The sequence below is a fragment of the Leptodactylus fuscus genome, chromosome 4, assembly GCF_031893055.1.
Source record: "Leptodactylus fuscus isolate aLepFus1 chromosome 4, aLepFus1.hap2, whole genome shotgun sequence".
NCBI lineage: Eukaryota > Metazoa > Chordata > Amphibia > Anura > Leptodactylidae > Leptodactylus > Leptodactylus fuscus.
Genome location: NC_134268.1, coordinates 75,639,489 through 75,660,178, shown reverse-complemented (window position 1 = coordinate 75,660,178; position 20,690 = coordinate 75,639,489). Strand labels below are relative to the sequence as shown.

Genomic DNA, 20,690 nt, shown 5'->3' with positions numbered 1-20,690 from the left:
TATATGCAACAAACAAAAAACAAATCCCATAAGTGCCAGAATAAATACATCTTATCATCATAACACAACTTGTCCAGCATTTTCAACCTGAATGCATTGAACAAACCGAAAGAAAAGAGCTGCTCATATCCTCAAGTGCGATTTTCTAAATAGTCTCTTCCTAATTATATGTTAACAAGAGTACAAGAACTAATATTTATAACACCTATTTCTACATGTAACAATTGTTTTTTATTATATCACTAAACATGTAATTTATTAAGAAAAATAGTCCAGTAGATAAATCCTCATTCTATAAAATATGAACCAATCAAACAATTAATAGGACATTTTTAAACTACTGGCCTTTTATCATCAATTTGTCCTTTCTAGTGAGTGAAATGTAATCTTGTCCATAAGCGCTTACTAGCAATGGCCATTTCCTTTTGTGTCAAAGAGTATGTACGGCTTGTCATGGTGTTAGGCTCCACCTGAGTTAATATCTGATTTTTGTTGACTTGTAAAATGTCTGGTTTTCTTGGATACAACAAGGATGGTGCTGGACCAGAAGGATGCAAAAAAGTCAATTTTATTGTCTTCATTTTCACAATCTTTGGAGAGTACAGTAGCCAGCCACCAGCGCCGATCATATTCACAGGTCACATAACCAGTTATGTCATCCATTGCCAATCTTGTGCCGCCTCCTACCACTTCATGGACTTCACTGTCATTTTAGACCACAGGCTGAACAGATCTGAATTCAAGATTTTCGGAATGACACTGTAAGAGTTATATTTTAAAATATTATCCCATCAAGATCCCAACTTGAATTTTGGTACAGATGTGGCTAAGGGCATAGCAGGCCCATGTGCATTTTTTTGAAATTTTTAAATAAAACATTTTTTTCGGAAATGCGTTTTAAAATTTTGCGTTTGCGTTCACATGGGTAAAATATTAACAAAGATACTCTTGTGACATATTTGGTGAAAGCCTGTATAGTTCTGAGTAGAATGGCGTTTATTTTGTTTCTCTATCTTTTTTCTAGCCTAAGTTATGAGGAGAAATGTAAAGGCAGGAAACACCGAAATTCGCACTTTTTCTGAACTTTGAAAATCAATTAAAAATCCAAAAAAATTTCTAGAATTTTTTTTTCTTCACATTTTGCATCCTCTGACACACTATTACCAAATGACAAAATCTCAAAAGAATTAAAAATATAGAGGGAAAAATCATTGGTTCACTTGACACGGAATGACCCCAAATCGAAATCCTAAAGAGTAGTCACAAAGCAAGCCAAAGTTCAGAAGTCAGGAATACAATAAAATAGTAAGAGAACAGCTTGGGGCCTCAGCCTAAGGGGTTATTCAAACTACCGCTGGTGACCCTCAGTGGTGTCTGTTGCTATTGTCCATTACAAGATTTTAGCAATGGACACTGGCAGAACTGTCACAAATTCATTAAAAATGACATTGATTTCGGTGAGACTTTAACTAATGATCGTTGGTGTCCATTTAAACCAACTCCGTCACATGACCGTTATTGTCATGTGAATGGTTTGGTGTATTGTAATTGTGAATGGTTTAGTGTCCCTGTCAGGTTCCATTTAATATCATTGCTTTTGTCGAGCTAGAAATGCATGCTTATTTGAAAGCAACAGGTTTTTTTTTAAATTTATCATTAAACAATATATTCTATTAATCAAATTGGAAGGGAATTGCTAGTTGATAATTAAGGAAGGAATAAGGAAAAGAGAGACAAACAGTACCAAATCGAAATCCTAAAGAGTAGTCACAAAGCAAGCCAAAGTTCAGAAGTCAGGAATACAATAAAATAGTAAGAGAACAGCTTAGCCAGGACAAGTCAACAATAGCCAGCAAACCTGTGTGGGCTGATGACCTGTTTATAGAAAGTTCAGGACCTGCCCCAGACTTGATTGGTAGGCAGGCTGTCAATCACACAGGTAAGGCTAAGGTAAACTATTTGATGAACAGAGGGAAACAAAGATGCAGGAGATGGGTGTGGTGGAAATTCAGTTACAAAGAAGAGGTAGTAGAGCAGTGTTCAGACAAAGTAGCAAGAACCCTAAGCAAGGAATCAACGCGCCTCCTGCATTGCAGTGTGCAAATGAAGGGTGGTGGTGCATAGACCCGAACAGGCAGAGATGTTACACAAATAAACCTTTTCTATAAATATATACTATGGTTTTTCACTATAAAAAAATCCCCAAACATGCAATGTCAACTATGTTGTGTTACATTAATGGAAATTATGGTAACAAGTATTTAATGCAAACATTTTAATGAGTAGTTCAGTTTCATAACCCTTGTTCAGAAGATTAGCCGATCACCAGGGCTCCTGCAGCTGTTAATAAAGGGGTTGTCTCCTTGATATGTTTACATGATATCTGTGCTTCTCCATAAAACTAAAAGTTAAGCCACTCATACACTTTAGGTAGCAGTCAGCCAACAGCTATCGCATCTGCATTCTCCATGCATATGCACACTTGGCCTGGTCAGGCAGTACATTTGTATTCACCTGGGAAGGGGATAAAAACACTGCCAGACTCCTTAGGCAGTATCTTATGTCTATTAGAAGCCTATTTCTGTTGTTATCCATTTGGTACATTATCCACTTGTCACTAGTCATTATTTTCTTTACAATAATCTTTTTATGTTTTACTTTCATGTACATAGTCAAATTTGAGTGTTATTTCATCATTACTACTACTACTTTTCTAACTATCACTGTGCCATGCAACTCGCCATGTTCTATTTCATCTTATTTAACAGCTTTCCTTCTCTCTCTTAACTCATATTTCCATTGCATGCATTCTTGTGCCTCCATCTCCAATTCGTAGCCATGCCAAAGTTAATGGTCGTGTTTACCTAATAATAAATAGGTAGGTACTCAAATGGTATCTAACCATGGCCAAATGCTACAAAGGATTTTAAAGTCAAATGTGCATGTAGTTGACAATCCAATTTGTGCTGAGATTTTGTATTTTTAGGAGGTAATATTTTAATAAAGTGTAAATATTGTGTGACCATGTCGCTATAAATGGATTGCTTGCTATACTTCCTTGACTTTAAGTCTGATCCAAATCTATTTACACCTTTCCAGCAAGCATACAGTTTTATTAGTAAGCATCCACCTTACACAGCTAAGAATGTTGGCCTTTTATAGATTTGGATATTGTACAACAGATGTTACAGGACTTTTCACCAGTGACTCCTATTGTATGTCCTTAGATATACAGTAGATAGTGCCCAACTGTTACATCCAATAGACTTACAGGATTATTAAGGTTTTTTTTAGTTATTTAGGCTATCATTTATTGCAGTGTGCAATACAGCTGCTTTTATTTAAATATTATCTTATAATTTTATAAACGCGAAATTAAAAAAAACTTCATTTGCATTGAATACAATATTGTATAGGTGTACTCTGCAAATAGCCACAGCAAATGTAACCAGGCAGTCAAGCAGTTTAGTGCAGTTTTTATGTGTTTTTGTCTAAAGTTAGAAGAGAATGATAAAAGGTAGGAAAATAATAAAAGGTTTAAGCTTGGGATTTAGGAAATTACGGAAATAATTTGTAAAATATGGGTGAAGGTCTCTTGGCCTCTAGCAACATGTTCCACCATAAGGGACAACTGAAGTTGTGTTCTGACTGTGATATTGCCATTATTCACACAAGTCTTCCTTTTGACGTGGAGCCCAATCCTAATACTTCTCTTATTTTTTTATTTAGTTCTCTCTGAAAAAACAACTATATAAACTTAGTCAAACTACATTTTATTAGTTATGATAGATATACCATAGGTAGTAGTTTGGTATAGTTCTCAACTGCATTATTAAGGGGTTATCCAACTTCCAAAAACTATCTGCAAATACATCTACTGTTACATTGTGAACCCTTTACTTGGCTTTATTTTACTTGCTGCTCCTTGTATCGCTATTGTTTACATACAATGAATCTGGATAAACAACATTTCACATAATTTATATTCCTGCTCACGCTCTTTGTGTACCCTTCCCTTCTCCACCCTCCTCTGAAATGGAATCACAGGACACACACACTGCCTATGTGCAAATTCCCTCCCTGGGGTCTGTGTTGTGTCACATATCTTCTTTAGTCCATGCTGCACCGCTCTTCACATATCTGTCTGGGTAATAAATCACTCCCACATCTGAGGTCAGTGTGAGTGACTTCAAACAGTAGGAAGGTCATGTGCTGCTGTGACGTTTTATTTGCTGGCTGAACTCCTCAAAGGGAGGGGTAGTGAGCCTGTAAATGAAACATCACAGCTGTGGTCAATGACCAGAAAATAAGCAGTTAAACTATGCTGTATTGAAACAGAATATATATATATATATATATATATATATATATATATATATATATATACATTTGGAAGTGCTTTGTATTCATGCATCCTGTCATTTGGCCCATATTTTTTAAAAAACTGGATAATCCCTTTAATGCAGGGGTGGGCAATTAATTTTCCCATGGGGCCGCATAAGAAATTGAAACTATGCTAGAGGGCCGAGCCATGGCAAATTTAGCTCCACCCACTTCTATGTTGACTCCGCCCATTCCCAATCATCTTTCCATGTGCCCGCACAAAGTATAATCCTCCTACAGTCACCCGTACATTACATGCCCCCACCTTATAATGTTCCCTTCCAACTGCCCCACAGTATTAAGCCCCTCTCCTGGTGCCCCAGTTTAAACTGGTGGAAACTAGACATGAAGCTGGGACAGCTGGAGGGGGAAATTAAACAGTGGGGGTAGTTGGAGGGGGGCAATAAATTGACAGCTGAAGAAGGACATGAAACTGGGGGCAACTAGAGGGGGACATTAAAATTGGGAAGCTGGAAGCAGACATTAATCCGTAGGGGTAGCTGGAGGGTGACATTAAACTGGGGGCAACTACAGGCAGACAGGTCCCCCTCCAGCTTCCTCCACGGTTTAATGCCCCCTCCAGTTGTCCCCAGTTTAATGTCCCCCCAGTTTAAGTGCCCTCTTCATCTACCACCAGTTTCATGTCCCCCCTCCATTTCTCCCTCAGTTTCATATCCCCCTTTATTTGCCCTGTTTCATGTCCCCCCTCCATCTCTCCCCCAGTTTCATGTCTCCCACTCCATCTCTCCCCCAGTTTCATGTCCCCCACTCCATCTCTCCCCCAGTTTCATGTCCCCCCACTCCATCTGCCATCTCTGCCCTAGTATAACATTCCCCTTCCATCTCTGCCGCTAGGTTACTGAGACAGACAGACACATACAGACAGACACATATAGACACACACACATACAGAAAGACAAATATAGACACAGACACACACATACATACAGACACACACATACAGACACACACATATAGACACACACAGATACAGACAGACACATATAGACACACACATACAGACACATATAGACAGACACATGACACACACATATAGACACACACAGATACAGACAGACACATATAGACACACACATACAGACACATATAGACAGACACATATAGACACACACACAGACACATACAGACAAACACATATAGACACACACACACAAACAGACACATATAGACACACACACATACAGACAGACACATATATACACACACACATACAGACACATATAGACACACACACATACAGACAGACACATATAGACAGACAGTCACATATAGACACACACAGACACACACATACAGACAGACACACACAGACACACACATACAGACAGACACATAGACACACACACACATATAGACACACACACACATACAGACACATATAGACACACACAGACAGACAGACACATATAGACACACACACACATACAGACACATATAGACACACACATACACACATACAGACACCTATAGACACACACACACATACAGACAGACACATACAGACACACACACACACTCTCCACCCTGCATCTCACCTTACATCTCTCAGTACCTTATGACACACACCACATGTCTCCATCTTCTGCCGGCACTAAGACACGCCCCCTAGACACCACACACACACACACACGCCCCCTAGACAAGCCGGTCTGAATCAGTCAGAGGGCTGTATGTGGCCCGGGGGCCGTGCTTTGCCCAGGTCTGCTTTAATACATCGGCTGTTCCACTGTGTGCATCAAGAAATTCTCCAAATTACAAGAAATGGACAAGAGCCAACGAGCCTACAACATAATGAAATGAAGTATTCTTGACAAAAATTATATAGCAATGAAACAGAGAACAAAACGACAGTGAGTGATATCTACTAAGTAAAAGTCATAATTTATATATATAAAAAAAAACTGCTCAACATGAAATCCAACACATTTATCAAGTGTTTTAGACACTTTTCGGACATTTTACAACTTGCTGGAAAAAGAGTCTGGTGTAAACTAAGTCAAAGTTATAGGAAGTGTAAAGTCAGAGTAGACAGTCTAAAAATGTGACAGATTTATCAGAGTATCAGACATTAAATCTAGCACTGTTAAAAACTGTCTAGCCTAAGTCTAGTCTAAATATTGGACATTGATAGTAAATCTGCCCTCATTTGTGTAGTGCAGATGATCACAGGGAACAAAGGTAACACTACTACATATAACATATGCTCTGTATGAATATAAGGAAATCTGGAAACAATACTAAGCATGGATGTAAACTTGTAAGGCATAAGAATAGATGAAGTTTAACACTTAGCGCAAAGTCCATGTAAAAGTTCATCAAGTACCTGTTCAGAGATATATGTTGTCAAAGGCTTTGAATGGCGTATCATAACCGGAAAAAGTTATTTTGAGGCCTAAAATCTCTACAAATGAAAAAAAAAAGTTCTTGTATATTTTCTTCATCCTCTCATGGTGTTCATATTACTCACCTATATCTTGACAACTCTCATACATGTTTTTCATAATTTTATTTTAATTTTCAGAAAAAACCCCAAAAATACAAGTATAGACTCTGCATACAAAGTACATATTGTATTTAGCTAATGGTGTATATTTTATTATCTGTCAAGTTTGTTTCACTTGAGCTAGGATGGAGAGATTTGCTATTGTCAATGAATTGACAAAAAAACTACAAGTGAAATGGAAAATTATTATTTTCACAATTGTCATCATGCATGAAAAACATATTAAACATATGCAGGATGTTGATAGAATAAAATTATACAAAATATGTTGTATATGAACATGTGATAAGGGCAGATGTATAGGTAATGCTGCTCAGCCATACCCTGTATGGAGCAATATGCTAGTTCTGGAATCAGTGTAGACTAAATATTCAAACTTAACACATAGAGTAGTATAAATACACAGCATGAGTACACTCTGGATGCATGTTATACTACTAGCAGACATCATGAAATATTGTCATGCTGCATGCATTATCTCTACTAAAGCATCCCTTAACCTCTCCAATTCTCATATTCCTTTTCTCTTTCTGTTTTAACTGATCTTGAGCAGCATCAAGAAAAAAATTCCAATTCACCAAAATGAGTAAGTGCTGTGAAGCCATGAAATGCGCCAACCACCATGCTGTCATTTCATGCTTCTATCTCTTAAACTCTGACTATTTTCTCCCATGGGGAAAATATCAAGTTTAAGTGTTCCTACCACTCTGAGTATGACATTGCAAATGAACACGTCCACATATGAGCCATAGTCTTCCTTGTTGTATTCCATAATAGGAAAGCTGACACTGAAATGTATCTACTCCGCTAGTTTTCCGCTATCTGTTTTTGTTTGGCCAAGATTATTTCTTTCATGATGCTTAAAAAAATTGGCAACTAATACATTTGTGTAACCCGCAGATTGGTGCACCCAGATGGCAGTTTACCCGATATAACAATGATGAACTTAACTTCAGAGTCTGAAATGTTGGAAGAGAAGGAGGAAAAGCAGTTGGAGGTATATGGACATCAAAAAAGTCAGGATCCAGATGAGTGGGAGAAAGGAGAAGACAAAGGTGGAGGAGGAACAGATGAGGAGGACGAAGAGGAGGCTGATGAAGAAGATTCAGAAGAGGAAGAAACATCAGGTATTCACATTATCCTTGAGAAAATCATCAAAGCTATTCCTAATAGCATTAAATAGTCCTTGTGTCTTAGGCTGCCTATGGCAGATATATTTTTAGCACTATTATCTAACTTTATGTGAAAATACGGAAACAGTAGAGAGGTAATAGTACCTGAATGAAGATTGAAAATAATTTCCTGCTACGTATCCTAGGTGTACAGTTCTGATTCCTACGATACCTAGGATATATGCCAAGAAGAAGGGATTACAGACTATAGTCAGAGAGACCAGGAAGGTTTGGGTATGCAGAATCATAGGGTACGATTCGGGTGCTACATTAGGGTAGTCAGACAACCAGGGGAAAAAATCTAGCTGAACCAAGTATGTACGTATACAAGTATGTAAGTATCTTGGGACAGGTGTGAAAGTATCGTATATACTCAAGTATAAGCCGACCCGAATATAAGCCGAGGCCCCTAATTTTACCACAAAAAATTGGGAAAACTTATTGACTCGAGTATAAGCCAAGCGGGGGAAATGCAGCAGCTACTGGAAAATTTTAAAAATTAAAATGGTCTGAGTTTTTGGGTGCAGTAGTTGCTGGGGAAGGGTAGGGGGTGTTTTGGTTGTCTGTCTGCCCCTTCCCTGATCTTGAGGACTGGGTTTTTCCCGCCACTTGGAATTCAGTCTGTCTGAATATAGGGTATCTGCAGTGCTCCTATTAACTCCTTTCCGATTGAACAGGAGCACTGCAGATACCCTATATTCAGTAGATCGGGCACTTAATGTGTATTTGTTTCACAGTAATTTTCTACTTTTATATGTGTTCTAGGGAAAGGAGGGATTTAGAACTTTTATTTATTTTATTTTTTTATATTTTTTAAAGCTTCTTTTTCTTTTTTTCCCACTATTTTATGGGAGATTTTATACATTACAATAGCGGCTGCTCATAGACACCCCCCCCCCCATCAAAAAAAGAAATAAATAAAAAAAATATATATTTTTTTTTTTACTTGACTCGAGTATAAGCTGAGGGGGGTTTTTTCAGCACAAAAACTGTGCTGAAAAACTCGGCTCATGCTCGAGTATATACGGTAGTCAGACAAGCACATGGTCAAATAATGGAGGTCAGACAGGATTTCAATCATCATGTTATTAAGTTATGTAAAAAATATTTTTTTTTCCAAGTGTTTGAAGTTATTTTTTAAATGAGCATTACTATTCTAGATAATAAAAAGTTCTAACACCAACTATTTTAAAAGAATATTTAGTCTATCTATTAGTGTATTTTAGAAGGTAGAATTAGTGTCAGCCAGGGAAAGCATCTACATATTTGGTGCCTTTATACTTTAGTTTTGCAGATACCATGCACAATAAACTACAGAGATTGTGTTTCATTAATAAAATCTATTCATAAAAACGAATGTGAAAAAGTTAATACAATGTGTTTTTGTCTTTACACTTCTTTTAGATTCAAGAAATAAATGGCATCTAGTTATTGACCGTTTGACAGTTCTTTTCCTAAAGTTTTTGGAATATTTCCATAAGATGCAAGTCTTCGCTTGGTGGTTTCTGGAACTTCATATAATAAAAATAGTTACTTCATACATCATATGGGTGACTTTGAGAGAGGTATATTTGTTTTTTACTTAATATATTATTAAATATTTTTGTGTTTTGAATGTGATATTTTCAATGGTATTATTAGCTTTACTTTGCCATTATAGACTATTCTTGTATCAGTTATTTAATCTAGTATAAAGAAGAAAATGTTTGTTTTTGTACCGTGTTAGCCAGTGGGTATGAAATATAAAAAAACAAAAAACTTGAGAGTCTTCAGTAGATGATACCTTTTTTAATGGATTACTCATAATTAGAGATAAGCGAACAGTGTTCTATCGAACACATGTTCGATCGGATATCAGGGTGTTCGCCATGTTCGAATCAAATCGAACACCGCGTGGTAAAGTGCGCCAAAATTCGATTCCCCGAATTGGAACAGGAACTACGACACCGGGGGCATTGAAAAAAATTGGAAAAAGTCATTGGCTGCCGAAATCAGGTGACCTCCATTTTAGACGAATAGTGGATTTCAAATCCGGGTCATATGAGAATGTGAACTTTGTGACTATGAGACAGGGATAGCTGTACAGGCAGGGATAACTAGGGATAACCTTTATTTAGGGGGGAATGTTATTAAAAATAACTTTTTGGGGCTCTATCGGGTGTGTAATTGTGATTTTTGTGAGATAAACTTTTTCCCATAGGGATGCATTGGCCAGCGCTGATTGGCCGAATTCCGTACTTTGGCCAATCAGCGCTGGCTCTGCTGGAGGAGGCGGAGTCTAAGGTCGGACCTGAATGGAGACTGGTGTGGAGCGATCTTAGACTCCGCCTCCTCCAGCAGAGCCAGTGCTGATTGGCCGAATTCCGTACTCTGACCAATCAGCGCTGGCCAGTGCATTCTATTGGCGTGATGAAGCAGTGCTGAATGTGTGTGTTTAGCTCAACTACTCCACCGGCGTAGTTGAGCTAAACACACACATTCAGCACTGCTTCATCACGCCAATAGAATGCATTGGCCAGTGCTGATTGAAGCAGAGCTGAATCTGTGCGCCTCCTCCAGCAGAGCCAGCGCTGATTGGTCGAGTTCCGTACTCTGGCCAATCAGCGCTGGCCAATGCATTCTATTAGCCCGATGAAGTAGAGCTGAATGTGTGTGCTTAGCACACACATTCAGCTCTACTTCATCGGGCTAATAGAATGCATTGGCCAATCAGCGCTGGCTAATGCATTCTATTAGCGTGAACTGAGTTTGCACAGGGGTTCTAGTGCACCCTCGGCTCTGCTACATCAGATTGCTAGATCTGATGTAGCAGTGCCGAGTGTGCATCAGATGTGTAGTTGAGCAGAACTGGCTCAGCACTGCTAAGTCTCTGCATTCGCATAGGAATGCATTGGCCAGCCTTCGGCCAATCAGCGCTGGCTCTGCCGGAGGAGGCGGAGTCTAAGGTCGGACCTGAATGGAGACTGGTGTGAAGCGATCTTAGACTCCGCCTCCTCCAGCAGAGCCAGCGCTGATTGGTCGAGTTCCTACTCTGGCCAATCAGCACTGGCCAATGCATTTCTATGGGGAAAAGTTAGCTTGCGAAAATCGCAAACTGACAGGGATTTCCATGAAATAAAGTGACTTTTATGCCCCCAGACATGCTTCCCCTGCTGTCCCAGTGTCATTCCAGGGTGTTGGTATCATTTCCTGGGGTGTCATAGTGGACTTGGTGACCCTCCAGACACGGATTTGGGTTTCCCCCTTAACGAGTATATGTTCCCCATAGACTATAATGGGGTTCGAAACCCATTCGAACACTCGAACAGTGAGCGGCTGTTCGAATCGAATTTCGAACCTCAAACATTTTAGTGTTCGCTCATCTCTACTCATAATGATGACAGAATATAATGTTTCGAAGCTCTTTGGCTTCTTCAGATATAACTTAGAACAATTTCTGAAGGATGCATATTTATGTACAACAGGACACAGGGACAGAATTTCAGGAGGGAGGGGGGAAGAGGCTTATTAGTATATACATGTAAACAATTCACAGTTCCCATGTTCTTATCTTTATGGATGTTTTAGTTCAGTGATTTCTATAGAATGACATGAACCCATGTAAGACATTCATTCCATTCTCCAGAGTGTTAAATAGGGGCATGCTCTTGTACTCATAAATCCATCGCTCTTTCCTTGATTTAAAATTCCCTCTTAAAACCAAAATTTTCATGTCACTGGTAATATTATGATCTTCATTGCAGAAATGTTTTGGCATGGGAAGGTCCATCCTTTGTTCTCTAATTGTATGGTTTCTGCAATGAAGATCATAATATCACCAGTGACATGAGAATTTTGATTTTAAGAGGGAATTTTAAATGGTGCATGTAGCATAGAAATAAGGCCTTTCTATGCTACATCACGGCTTTCATACATATAAACCAATATTACAGCATTCGACAATAAATGTTACAAGTTTTTTATAAAATTGGTACATTTTACAAATCTCTTATTCATACTACTTTCTTTGTACACTTTTCAAAGCTGACAAGATGTAAAAAAAAAGAAGTCTGTAAACACATAAAAAATTTACTGCTTAACATGTAATTCAAAATTTTGGCACAAATTGTAACATAATTCTGATTCTTTTATTTAATAAATTACACCCCACAATGTCCAAACAAGGCTGTATTTACACCACCAAGTTTACCTTGCTTAAAAATATTGCCAGTAAGCATGGCCAAAGCCTATCTTTTTTAATGTTGTTTTGTTACTTGCTTATGCAGTATGATTCAGCAAACTTTTTCTATCACCATTAAAGAGTAGTCTGTTATGCTTTAGGTTCTTTACATTTAGCATATATTTTTGCATATATTTTTTTTTACTCAGCGTATACACTTAATGTGCACTACAGCTGTTGTGTGAATAATGCATAATAGTGCCAGTTTGACAATTACAGTTGCAGACAATGTACAAAAACCAGTGCCATATAGTCTGCAATGTAGTTTAATAAAAGCCATAATGGGTGCAAATTATTCTACCTGATCATAACGACCGAATTCACAGGGACATAATGATCTCGGGCCTGGATGGGTAGGAGGCCCACAGACAGCTGAAGATGGCCAACATCCCGTAGAATCATGACAGCAGTGCAATTTTTATACTCTGGGGTCTGCTCACATCCCAGACTATAATAAATGGAGGTTGAGATTCATGCCCCAGGGTCACTGCTGAGGTCCAATCATAGACTTTGATCCAACATCATGATGTAGGGGATTGGGCCTCAGCGGTCATGTGGGCCAACATCATGATTTTGGGTCAAAGCCTGTGACTGGGCCTCAGCAGTGACCCCAGGGTAAATGACATCAGACAGAAGAAGCCTGAAAAAGATGCTGGGAAAACCATCAGATGCCTTGGGGAAGGGGGGGGGGGGGTAGAAGGTGAAGAAAGATGAGTACAGAGCTCTGCTTATTATATTCTGGAGTCTGAAGTGATCCCAGAATATAATACTGTTTTGTGAGTGATAAACCCCAAAAGTTTTTGGCTTGGTGCAAACCCAAAACTGCTGGAGAATGGTGTCTTGAATAGGTCATTGATTGAAAGGAAATGGAATATTCCTTTAAAGGGGTTATTTAACTTTTAAAAATTGATTGCACACTATTATAATAGGCCAGCAATTTTAGATTAGCAGGGGTCCAACTGTTAGGACCCTTGCAGATCGGCTGTTTCCCAGAGCATCTATCTTCCAGCATTCTTTTCATGCTGGACTCACCATATCCTTGATAATGGAAGTTGTGGGCATTGTAGTTATATCCCTTTAGCATCTCTGGGATACTGCTGCATTACCCATAACCACTGTTATCAAGAATGTGCTGTAGGGATGAGGGGTGGGGGTCCTGGTCAAAGTTTGTATCGGGGCCTACAAGACTTTAATTATGCCACTGCTAGTTCATGTATATATTCACACTCAGACATCTGGAAACAGATGTACACACCAAAACAGCCAGGGAAGGTAAGTACTTGCTCAAACTCTCATTGATATAGACAAGCATTTGTCTACTAATGTCAAGTTATTGCGAAGAGTACATTCATACAGATGGTCATGAGCAGACAGATTTGTACAGTCACGTCTATATTCTCTCCAATAATATGAAGCTAACAAAGACATGCACACTGTACTTACCCACAACAAACATACCTATATAATGGTCTGGTGGTACCACAAGTACCTTCCACTGGTGCCTGTTGTCCTTAAAATACAATGAAGGGCTATTTGTCTTTCTTACCAGATGTCTCATGCAGCTCCTGTAACCTAAGATCTTAAAGCATCTAATAATTAAGCATTTTAACATATCTTGACAAATACTCAGGAGTCATTGCAGCTATCAGACACAAATGACTGACAGCTTGTCATTTTATATGCTGTAATATCCAGAGGACTATAGGCAGCATAATGTCTTGAAAGTTGTAAAGGGATTTTGGAGTTCTACAAAAATCCTTATAATGGTTACTGGAGCAGTACTATTGCTGTACTATACTATATAGAGTGATTTGCACTAATATTAAGACCTACCAAAATGAATGCATATTACATTATTCTTCTTATTCGTATACAGGTATCTTTGCTGAATTATGTGTTTCTGACTGCCTGGGCATTTGCCTTACCATACTCCCAGTTACGTCCATTGGCATCTAGTGTTTGCACTGTCTGGACTTGTGTGATCATTGTATGCAAAATGTTGTATCAACTCGCAACCATTGAACCACTGAACTTTTCCAGCAACTGTACAATGGTGAGTTATATTACACAAACAATTCTCTCTCCCTCTCTCTTTATATACATAAATGGTTTTCTGTTGTCTGTTTTTTTTAATTCTGTTAACTGTTCCTTATACATGGCAAATGACAGGACCAATCTGCACCAAACTTGGCAAATCGCTAAGTTAGGCGCTTCATAGGATTTCAGCACTTACTATGATTCTCTGTTGTCAGTCACTATTACAAGGCACCACGTGACTATCACACTATCACATGACCCTTAATAGCCAATAGAAACTCTTGATAGCCTCTTAATATACAAGATTATCGAAGGATTGCACACAGTATTATTCTCTATTATCAGCCAATATCCAAGGACAGTACTCACATGACTCATGTACACTCACCCTCTGTTGTTTTCTGTTATCACTCATTATCTGATTGTATCTAGAGAAGATAGACGGATAGAGTTACTTAAGGCCATTATACTATGGAAGTTGTAGCTATAATGTCACAAACATAGCCTGTATTATACCAGTAGAAAATCCGCCTTCATCTGGTGCAGTCTCCAGGATATACTCGTTTTTACTTTCTTACCTGTCAGTGGTAAATCGTACACTTTACTACATAATCCTACAAGGGAGCGTTTGTCTATACCAACCAATCAGATTAGTACTTTCATTTTCAAAGGGGCCTTGGTCAAATGAGATTGGTTGCAATGGGTAACTGCCTCAAGTTACTTTCCAACCACTTTGGAAATATCATTCCCTGTTACATCTTATGTCTTTTCAGCACGTACTGACATTATCAGTCATAGCTGTTGCTGAGGGTGCTGTCTTCCAGGTTATGCTCCTGATAATCCTTTGCAGCCACACTTCATACCCAGGCAACGCCGGGTACTTTCTATAGTGCTCTAAATTGAAATTAGCTATCTGATATAGTCAGCCCGAAGCGCCTATAACAGTATACGGTAATTAGATTCTTGTTTAGATGTTTTGCAGCATAAACACGTAATCATATTGTTACATCCATGAAAGCTTGAAATAGATTTGATCAGCTCAGGGAATTTTTTTTTATTGTGTGTTCTATGTTCTATGAAGGTGAGACAAAAATGATATGTACTCTGGGTGTGCAATTTTTTTTTTAATCAACTTTCATAAAAGACAAATACATGATTGTAGCATAATCCATCTGCTTTTAATACACATTATCCATCTGTCAACAAGCCTTGTATTTCCTAATTACAAATGTTTTAGGCTGAGCTGCGAACCACAAATCACCATCTTCATCTCTTTATCATACATGAATCTTTGTTCTTTTAGGGCTTCCTTTTCGCATAATCTACAAATCCACTGTCATTCGTCGATCCAACAGAATCAGTTCATAAGCATGCTCAATGTTGTCATCAGTCATTAACATCAATAGCTGTCCAGCTCCTTCATAGTGGTTGAAATATGGGCAACTTTTCTTGAACTGCTTTATCCATTCATACACACTTCTTTGGGTCACAACATTGTCTCCATACTGTATAGTTTCTGATAAATATCGGCGCTAGATACACCGTCAAAAAATGACTCTACGTTGCTCTTCTTTTATGCATATTTCAAGTAGGGCAGCAATGAATCTCTCATACCATTGTCTCACTTCGTAGAAGTGCTAATAAATTTTATGCATCAACATAGGACATAAACATTTACTTGATGAAGCTGAAATGTAGTATTGTTGGTCTTCTGCTGTAAATTATACATTGTAATACATAACAAGTTACCTTTTAAACTTTTTATTTTAGCCTTTTCTCAATCAGACGAATATTGTCAACACAGAAGACCTTCAGAAATCGCTCCTCTACAGTGGTCCAATTGATCCTTCTGGATGGGTAGGACTAAAAAAGTCCATACCTCTTCTTTCATACTTACGGGTAAATTTGCACTTCTTTTATGCATAGCTCATGCCATTATATCTTTTATGACACACAGTAATCTGCCTCATCTGTAGTAATAGTGTAGCATTTATATAATATCCATTACTACTAAGTTTATATACTGTAAGTGGACCTTTGTTGAAAGGATAAGGCTGTGTTTCTACTTGTATTGAAAGTTTACAGTTAGAAGCCTACATTGGCAATTTCCTCAGGTTTGACAGCAAAAATGGTGCAGCATGCAGTGCTGATATCGGCAGGAAAATTACAGAACCTAATAGATCAATGTAAAGTAGTTTGTACAATTGGACCTCAGTTACGCTAAGACTCCATATTGTTGTTTTTTTTCTTTCTGCAGCATTTTTCATTGACTTATATTAAATATATAAGGAAAACACTTCTACAATGTGTGGAGGAGATAAACAAAAATATAATTTTTTTTGTACTGTAAAACGCAGCATTCCCACAGCAGCCAAAAAATGCTGTGTTTCTGCATCATTTACTTTAACCTTAGCCATAACCTTAAAAAGGTAGAGTTATGGCTTTGTTTCTATTCATGTTGGATGCAAGATCAACAACTGCAAGGAGTTTGTATGTTCTCCCCGTGTTTGTGTGGGTTTCCTCCGGGTACTCCAGTTTCCTCCCACACGCCAAAGACATACTGATAGGGAATATAGATTGTGAGCTCTATATGGGACAGTAACTGTCAATGTCTGTAAAGCGCTGCGGAATATGATGGCGCTATAAAAATAAGCATAATAATAATAATAATAATTCATGTTGGATGCAAGATCGAAGCTTCCATTGGTTGTTCTCTCAGAAATGATGACAAAAATAGTGTAAAATGTAGCACTGTTCTTGGTACAGAATGAAAGAATCCAAACACGCTACTTTATAAGTCAAAAGGGTATGTCAAGTGCCCCATACACAGATACAGCACAGTATTGTTTGCTCCCAATTTAACCAGAGAACACAACTTATACTGTATGTAAACAAAACGTTACAGTTGGCTATTGACCTAGTCATACATATTAAACTAAAGTTAACCAAAATGTGTATTTATCATTGTTTTATGTTTGTTTAATTAATACTGAGAAGGTGAAATGTAAAATCTAGATGCCTTTAATAGTGTATTCTATATTTCACTGGAGCTTCATGTAACGCATGCTTTTTTTCTGTGTTACAGAATAATTTACTCATGTTGTTCATATTAGCTTTTGAAGTGACCATCTACCGGCATCAGGAATATTACAGGTGTAGGAACAACCTGACAGCACCAGTAACAAAAACAATATTTCATGATATCACAAGACAGCACCTGGATGACGGGCTCATAAATTGTGCCAAGTATTTCATAAACTATTTTTTCTACAAATTTGGTATGGAGGTAAGAAGTGACTTCACTAATGAAAAGAAAATGAATCGGAAAAGTTACCCATTTTTAGAGTTAGAAATGAGATATATAGTACATGTTTTAAAACTTTATTTTTCTTGATTTAAATCTAAAAAACATAATTGTTTTGCATTATTCCTTATACTCACATAAAATACCTTTATTTTGTGAATCTGGATCAAAAATCAAATTTAATGCATGCAAATTTTGCTGCAGATTTGCTGTGGATTGGAATATCATTTCTATAGTAATTCTTAACCTTAAAGGGGGTTTCCAAGACTAAAGTATTGACGACCTATCCTTACATCATCCAATATCATATCGTCAGTAGCCAATACAAAGACCCTCAGTTAATGGGCTAAACTGCAATATCAAAAATATCCGCTGCTGTACAATGTATGGCTCTGTGCTTGGTAAATAGTGGAAAGGCCACTGTGCTCGTCCAAATACTGTCTCTCCAGACAGCTGATCAGTGAGAGTGCCAGGTCATCAATCTTGGTCTTCAAAAACCCCTTTAAAGAGACAGTCTCATAAACACATCCCTGTACATATAACCTGTCAGTAGCAGCAGGTACTGTATAGGAGCCAAAGAGGGGGTCAATATACTGCCTGGGGGAGCACGATACTGTTGGAGCAAAAATAGGGGACAGTATTCTAAGAAGAGTCCAGAAAGGAGGGAAGTAAACTGCATAGAGTACAGTAAATGGAGTATTATACTGTGGGGGCCAAAAAGCGGGACAATGTGCTATATGAGAACCATAAAGGGAGGATTATACTGTATGGGGTCCAATAAAGGGGTGGTTTTAAACCTGCAAATTGGGAGACATGACCCAAACATTTTGATTTGAAATAAGTTTGCATGGGGCCCCTGAAATGACATGTCCTTACCTTTTGTCAGAGTACATGTAAATCAAAGAGAGGCGCCACATTCCCAACACCCCAATATTTTAGCCAAAATGAAAAACTGTGTTAAATGTCCACTTTCTATCACAATACTTTTCCTACAACAGCCATAAGGTAAATGCCTGGCTACACTTGGCATACACTGGCAACTGTAATAGTAATATCCACCTGAAATGACATGGTTATGTAGCAGCATTGCAGAAATTGAAAGCAGCAGAACAAAATACAGAATTAGGATGCATGCACACTGAGTAACGCCGGGCGTGTATGAGAGCCGTACACGCCGGCATTACAGCAGACTGCCGAACACTTCCCATTTGTTATGTCAGTCCAGATAGCTGCAACGGGGCTAAGGAATACCAGTAGGAAATCTCGCCCTGCACTACTCCCACTAGCTAACCCGGTCCCTGCCTCACGGGTGTAGGTCGGCTGTACTCAGGCTAAGCCTGACCCCGACAGCTCCTCTCTCACTGACACCGTAGGCCTAGAGGGAAGTGGGAGAAGGAATGCCCTATAAGATCTTTAGGGACTGGAGACTAAAGGGGGTCACCCCTAACGAACAAGTGAAGCTGCTACTGACAGGGACTGACAAGGGTGTGTGCTGACTAACAACACAAGCAGCACACAGGAAACATGTAGGAAAGAATTCCCCAAACCAATATGGGAAGGAACCATACACTAGGAAACAAACACAGGGAAACTGAGTAGAAATCAAAGGATAAGGCAATTCACTCACACAGTCAATTATACACAGAGGGAGGATTGGTGAACACAGAAGGGAAAACACAAACCAACTCGTTCACCCAAAACCTCCCAAAAACCAACCACGGAACTTCCTCTATCCAAGATAACCACCTACTCCTCCTGCTAAGGCCTAGCTCTGTAAAAGCGACACTCAGCACAGAACCATGGGAGGCATGGGTTTAAATACAGAGTAGAGACCACTCCTCCCAGGTGCAAATGGGAGGACAGACTAATCAACCAGGAAAGAAAGCAATGAACCTAAATACTCCTAACAGGATCCTCCCCTCAAGGAGAAGACTCCGGATTCTCTAGGAGCATCCTTCTTCGGGAACTCCTTGTGGAATTTCTCCACGAGTCTGGGGGCTGACATATCCGACTCCAGAACCCAAGAATTATCCTCAGGACCGTATCCCTTCCATGCCACCAGATACCGTAGCTTCCCCCGAACATATTTGCTATCCAGAACTCGGGATATCTCATACTCCCCGGACTCAGAAACTGGTGGAACCTTAACAGGAGACGTTCCCTTCTTGGCTTTCTTTAACAAGGAGACATGGAACACCCGGTTTATCTTCCACCTTTTAGGTAGTTGCAGCTGCGCCGCCACTTCATTTACCATCTTGATGATCTTAAAAGGACCCACAAACCTGGGACCCAGCTTCTTGCAAGGAACCTTCAACCTGATATTCTTGGTGGACAACCAAACCATCTCACCAGGGAAGAACTGCAACTCTCCTCTCTTCCGATCCGCCTGGACCTTAGCCTGGTGCGACGCCCGCACCAGATTCTCTCGGATACGGGACCATACCCCTTGCAGCTTTTTAGAAAATAGCTCCTCCTCCGGAACTGGGGAAGAAATGGAAGAAAATACTCCGAAAACAGGATGTCTACCACCGGAGCAAAAAAAAGGTGTGGTACCTGTGGCATTGGAATCATGGTTGTTTAGGGAAAATTCTGCCAGGGGGAGAAAGGCAGCCCAATTATTCTGGTTCTCTCGAACAAAACACCTCAAAAACTGTTCCACATCCTGATTCTTCCTCTCTGTTTGTCCGTTAGACTCTGGGTGAAACCCGGAGGAAAACGACAGTGTAACTCCCAACCTGCTGCAAAAAGCCCGCCAGAATTTAGCCACAAATTGCGGTCCCCTGTCCGAAACGATATCCTCAGGAAGACCATGCAACCTTACAATTTCTTTAATAAACGCCTCAGATAGTGTCTTGGCACATGGCAGCCTGGAAAACGGGATCAAATGGCACATTTTCGTGAAGCGGTCAACGACTACCCAAATGACCGTGAAACCCTTAGACACCGGAAGGCCCGTGATGAAATCCATAGACAGATGAGTCCAAGGTGCCTTAGGAGGTTCCAATGGATGTAGAAGACCGTGGGGACGGGTATGCGACGCCTTGGCTCTTG

General features: G+C 39.2%; 1 protein-coding gene across 1 annotated transcript in view; it reads left to right on the top strand.

Annotated features, from left to right (window-relative positions):
* PIEZO2 (piezo type mechanosensitive ion channel component 2) overlaps nucleotides 1–20,690 on the top strand; it is a 265,739-nt gene that overhangs the window by 160,296 nt on the left and 84,753 nt on the right. Inside the window, exons 18-22 of the mRNA XM_075270713.1 lie at nucleotides 7,808–8,034; nucleotides 9,484–9,644; nucleotides 14,175–14,351; nucleotides 16,106–16,234; nucleotides 17,421–17,621. Of these exons, the coding sequence (XP_075126814.1) occupies nucleotides 7,808–8,034; nucleotides 9,484–9,644; nucleotides 14,175–14,351; nucleotides 16,106–16,234; nucleotides 17,421–17,621 (895 nt within the window). The remainder of the gene's footprint in view (nucleotides 1–7,807; nucleotides 8,035–9,483; nucleotides 9,645–14,174; nucleotides 14,352–16,105; nucleotides 16,235–17,420; nucleotides 17,622–20,690) is intronic.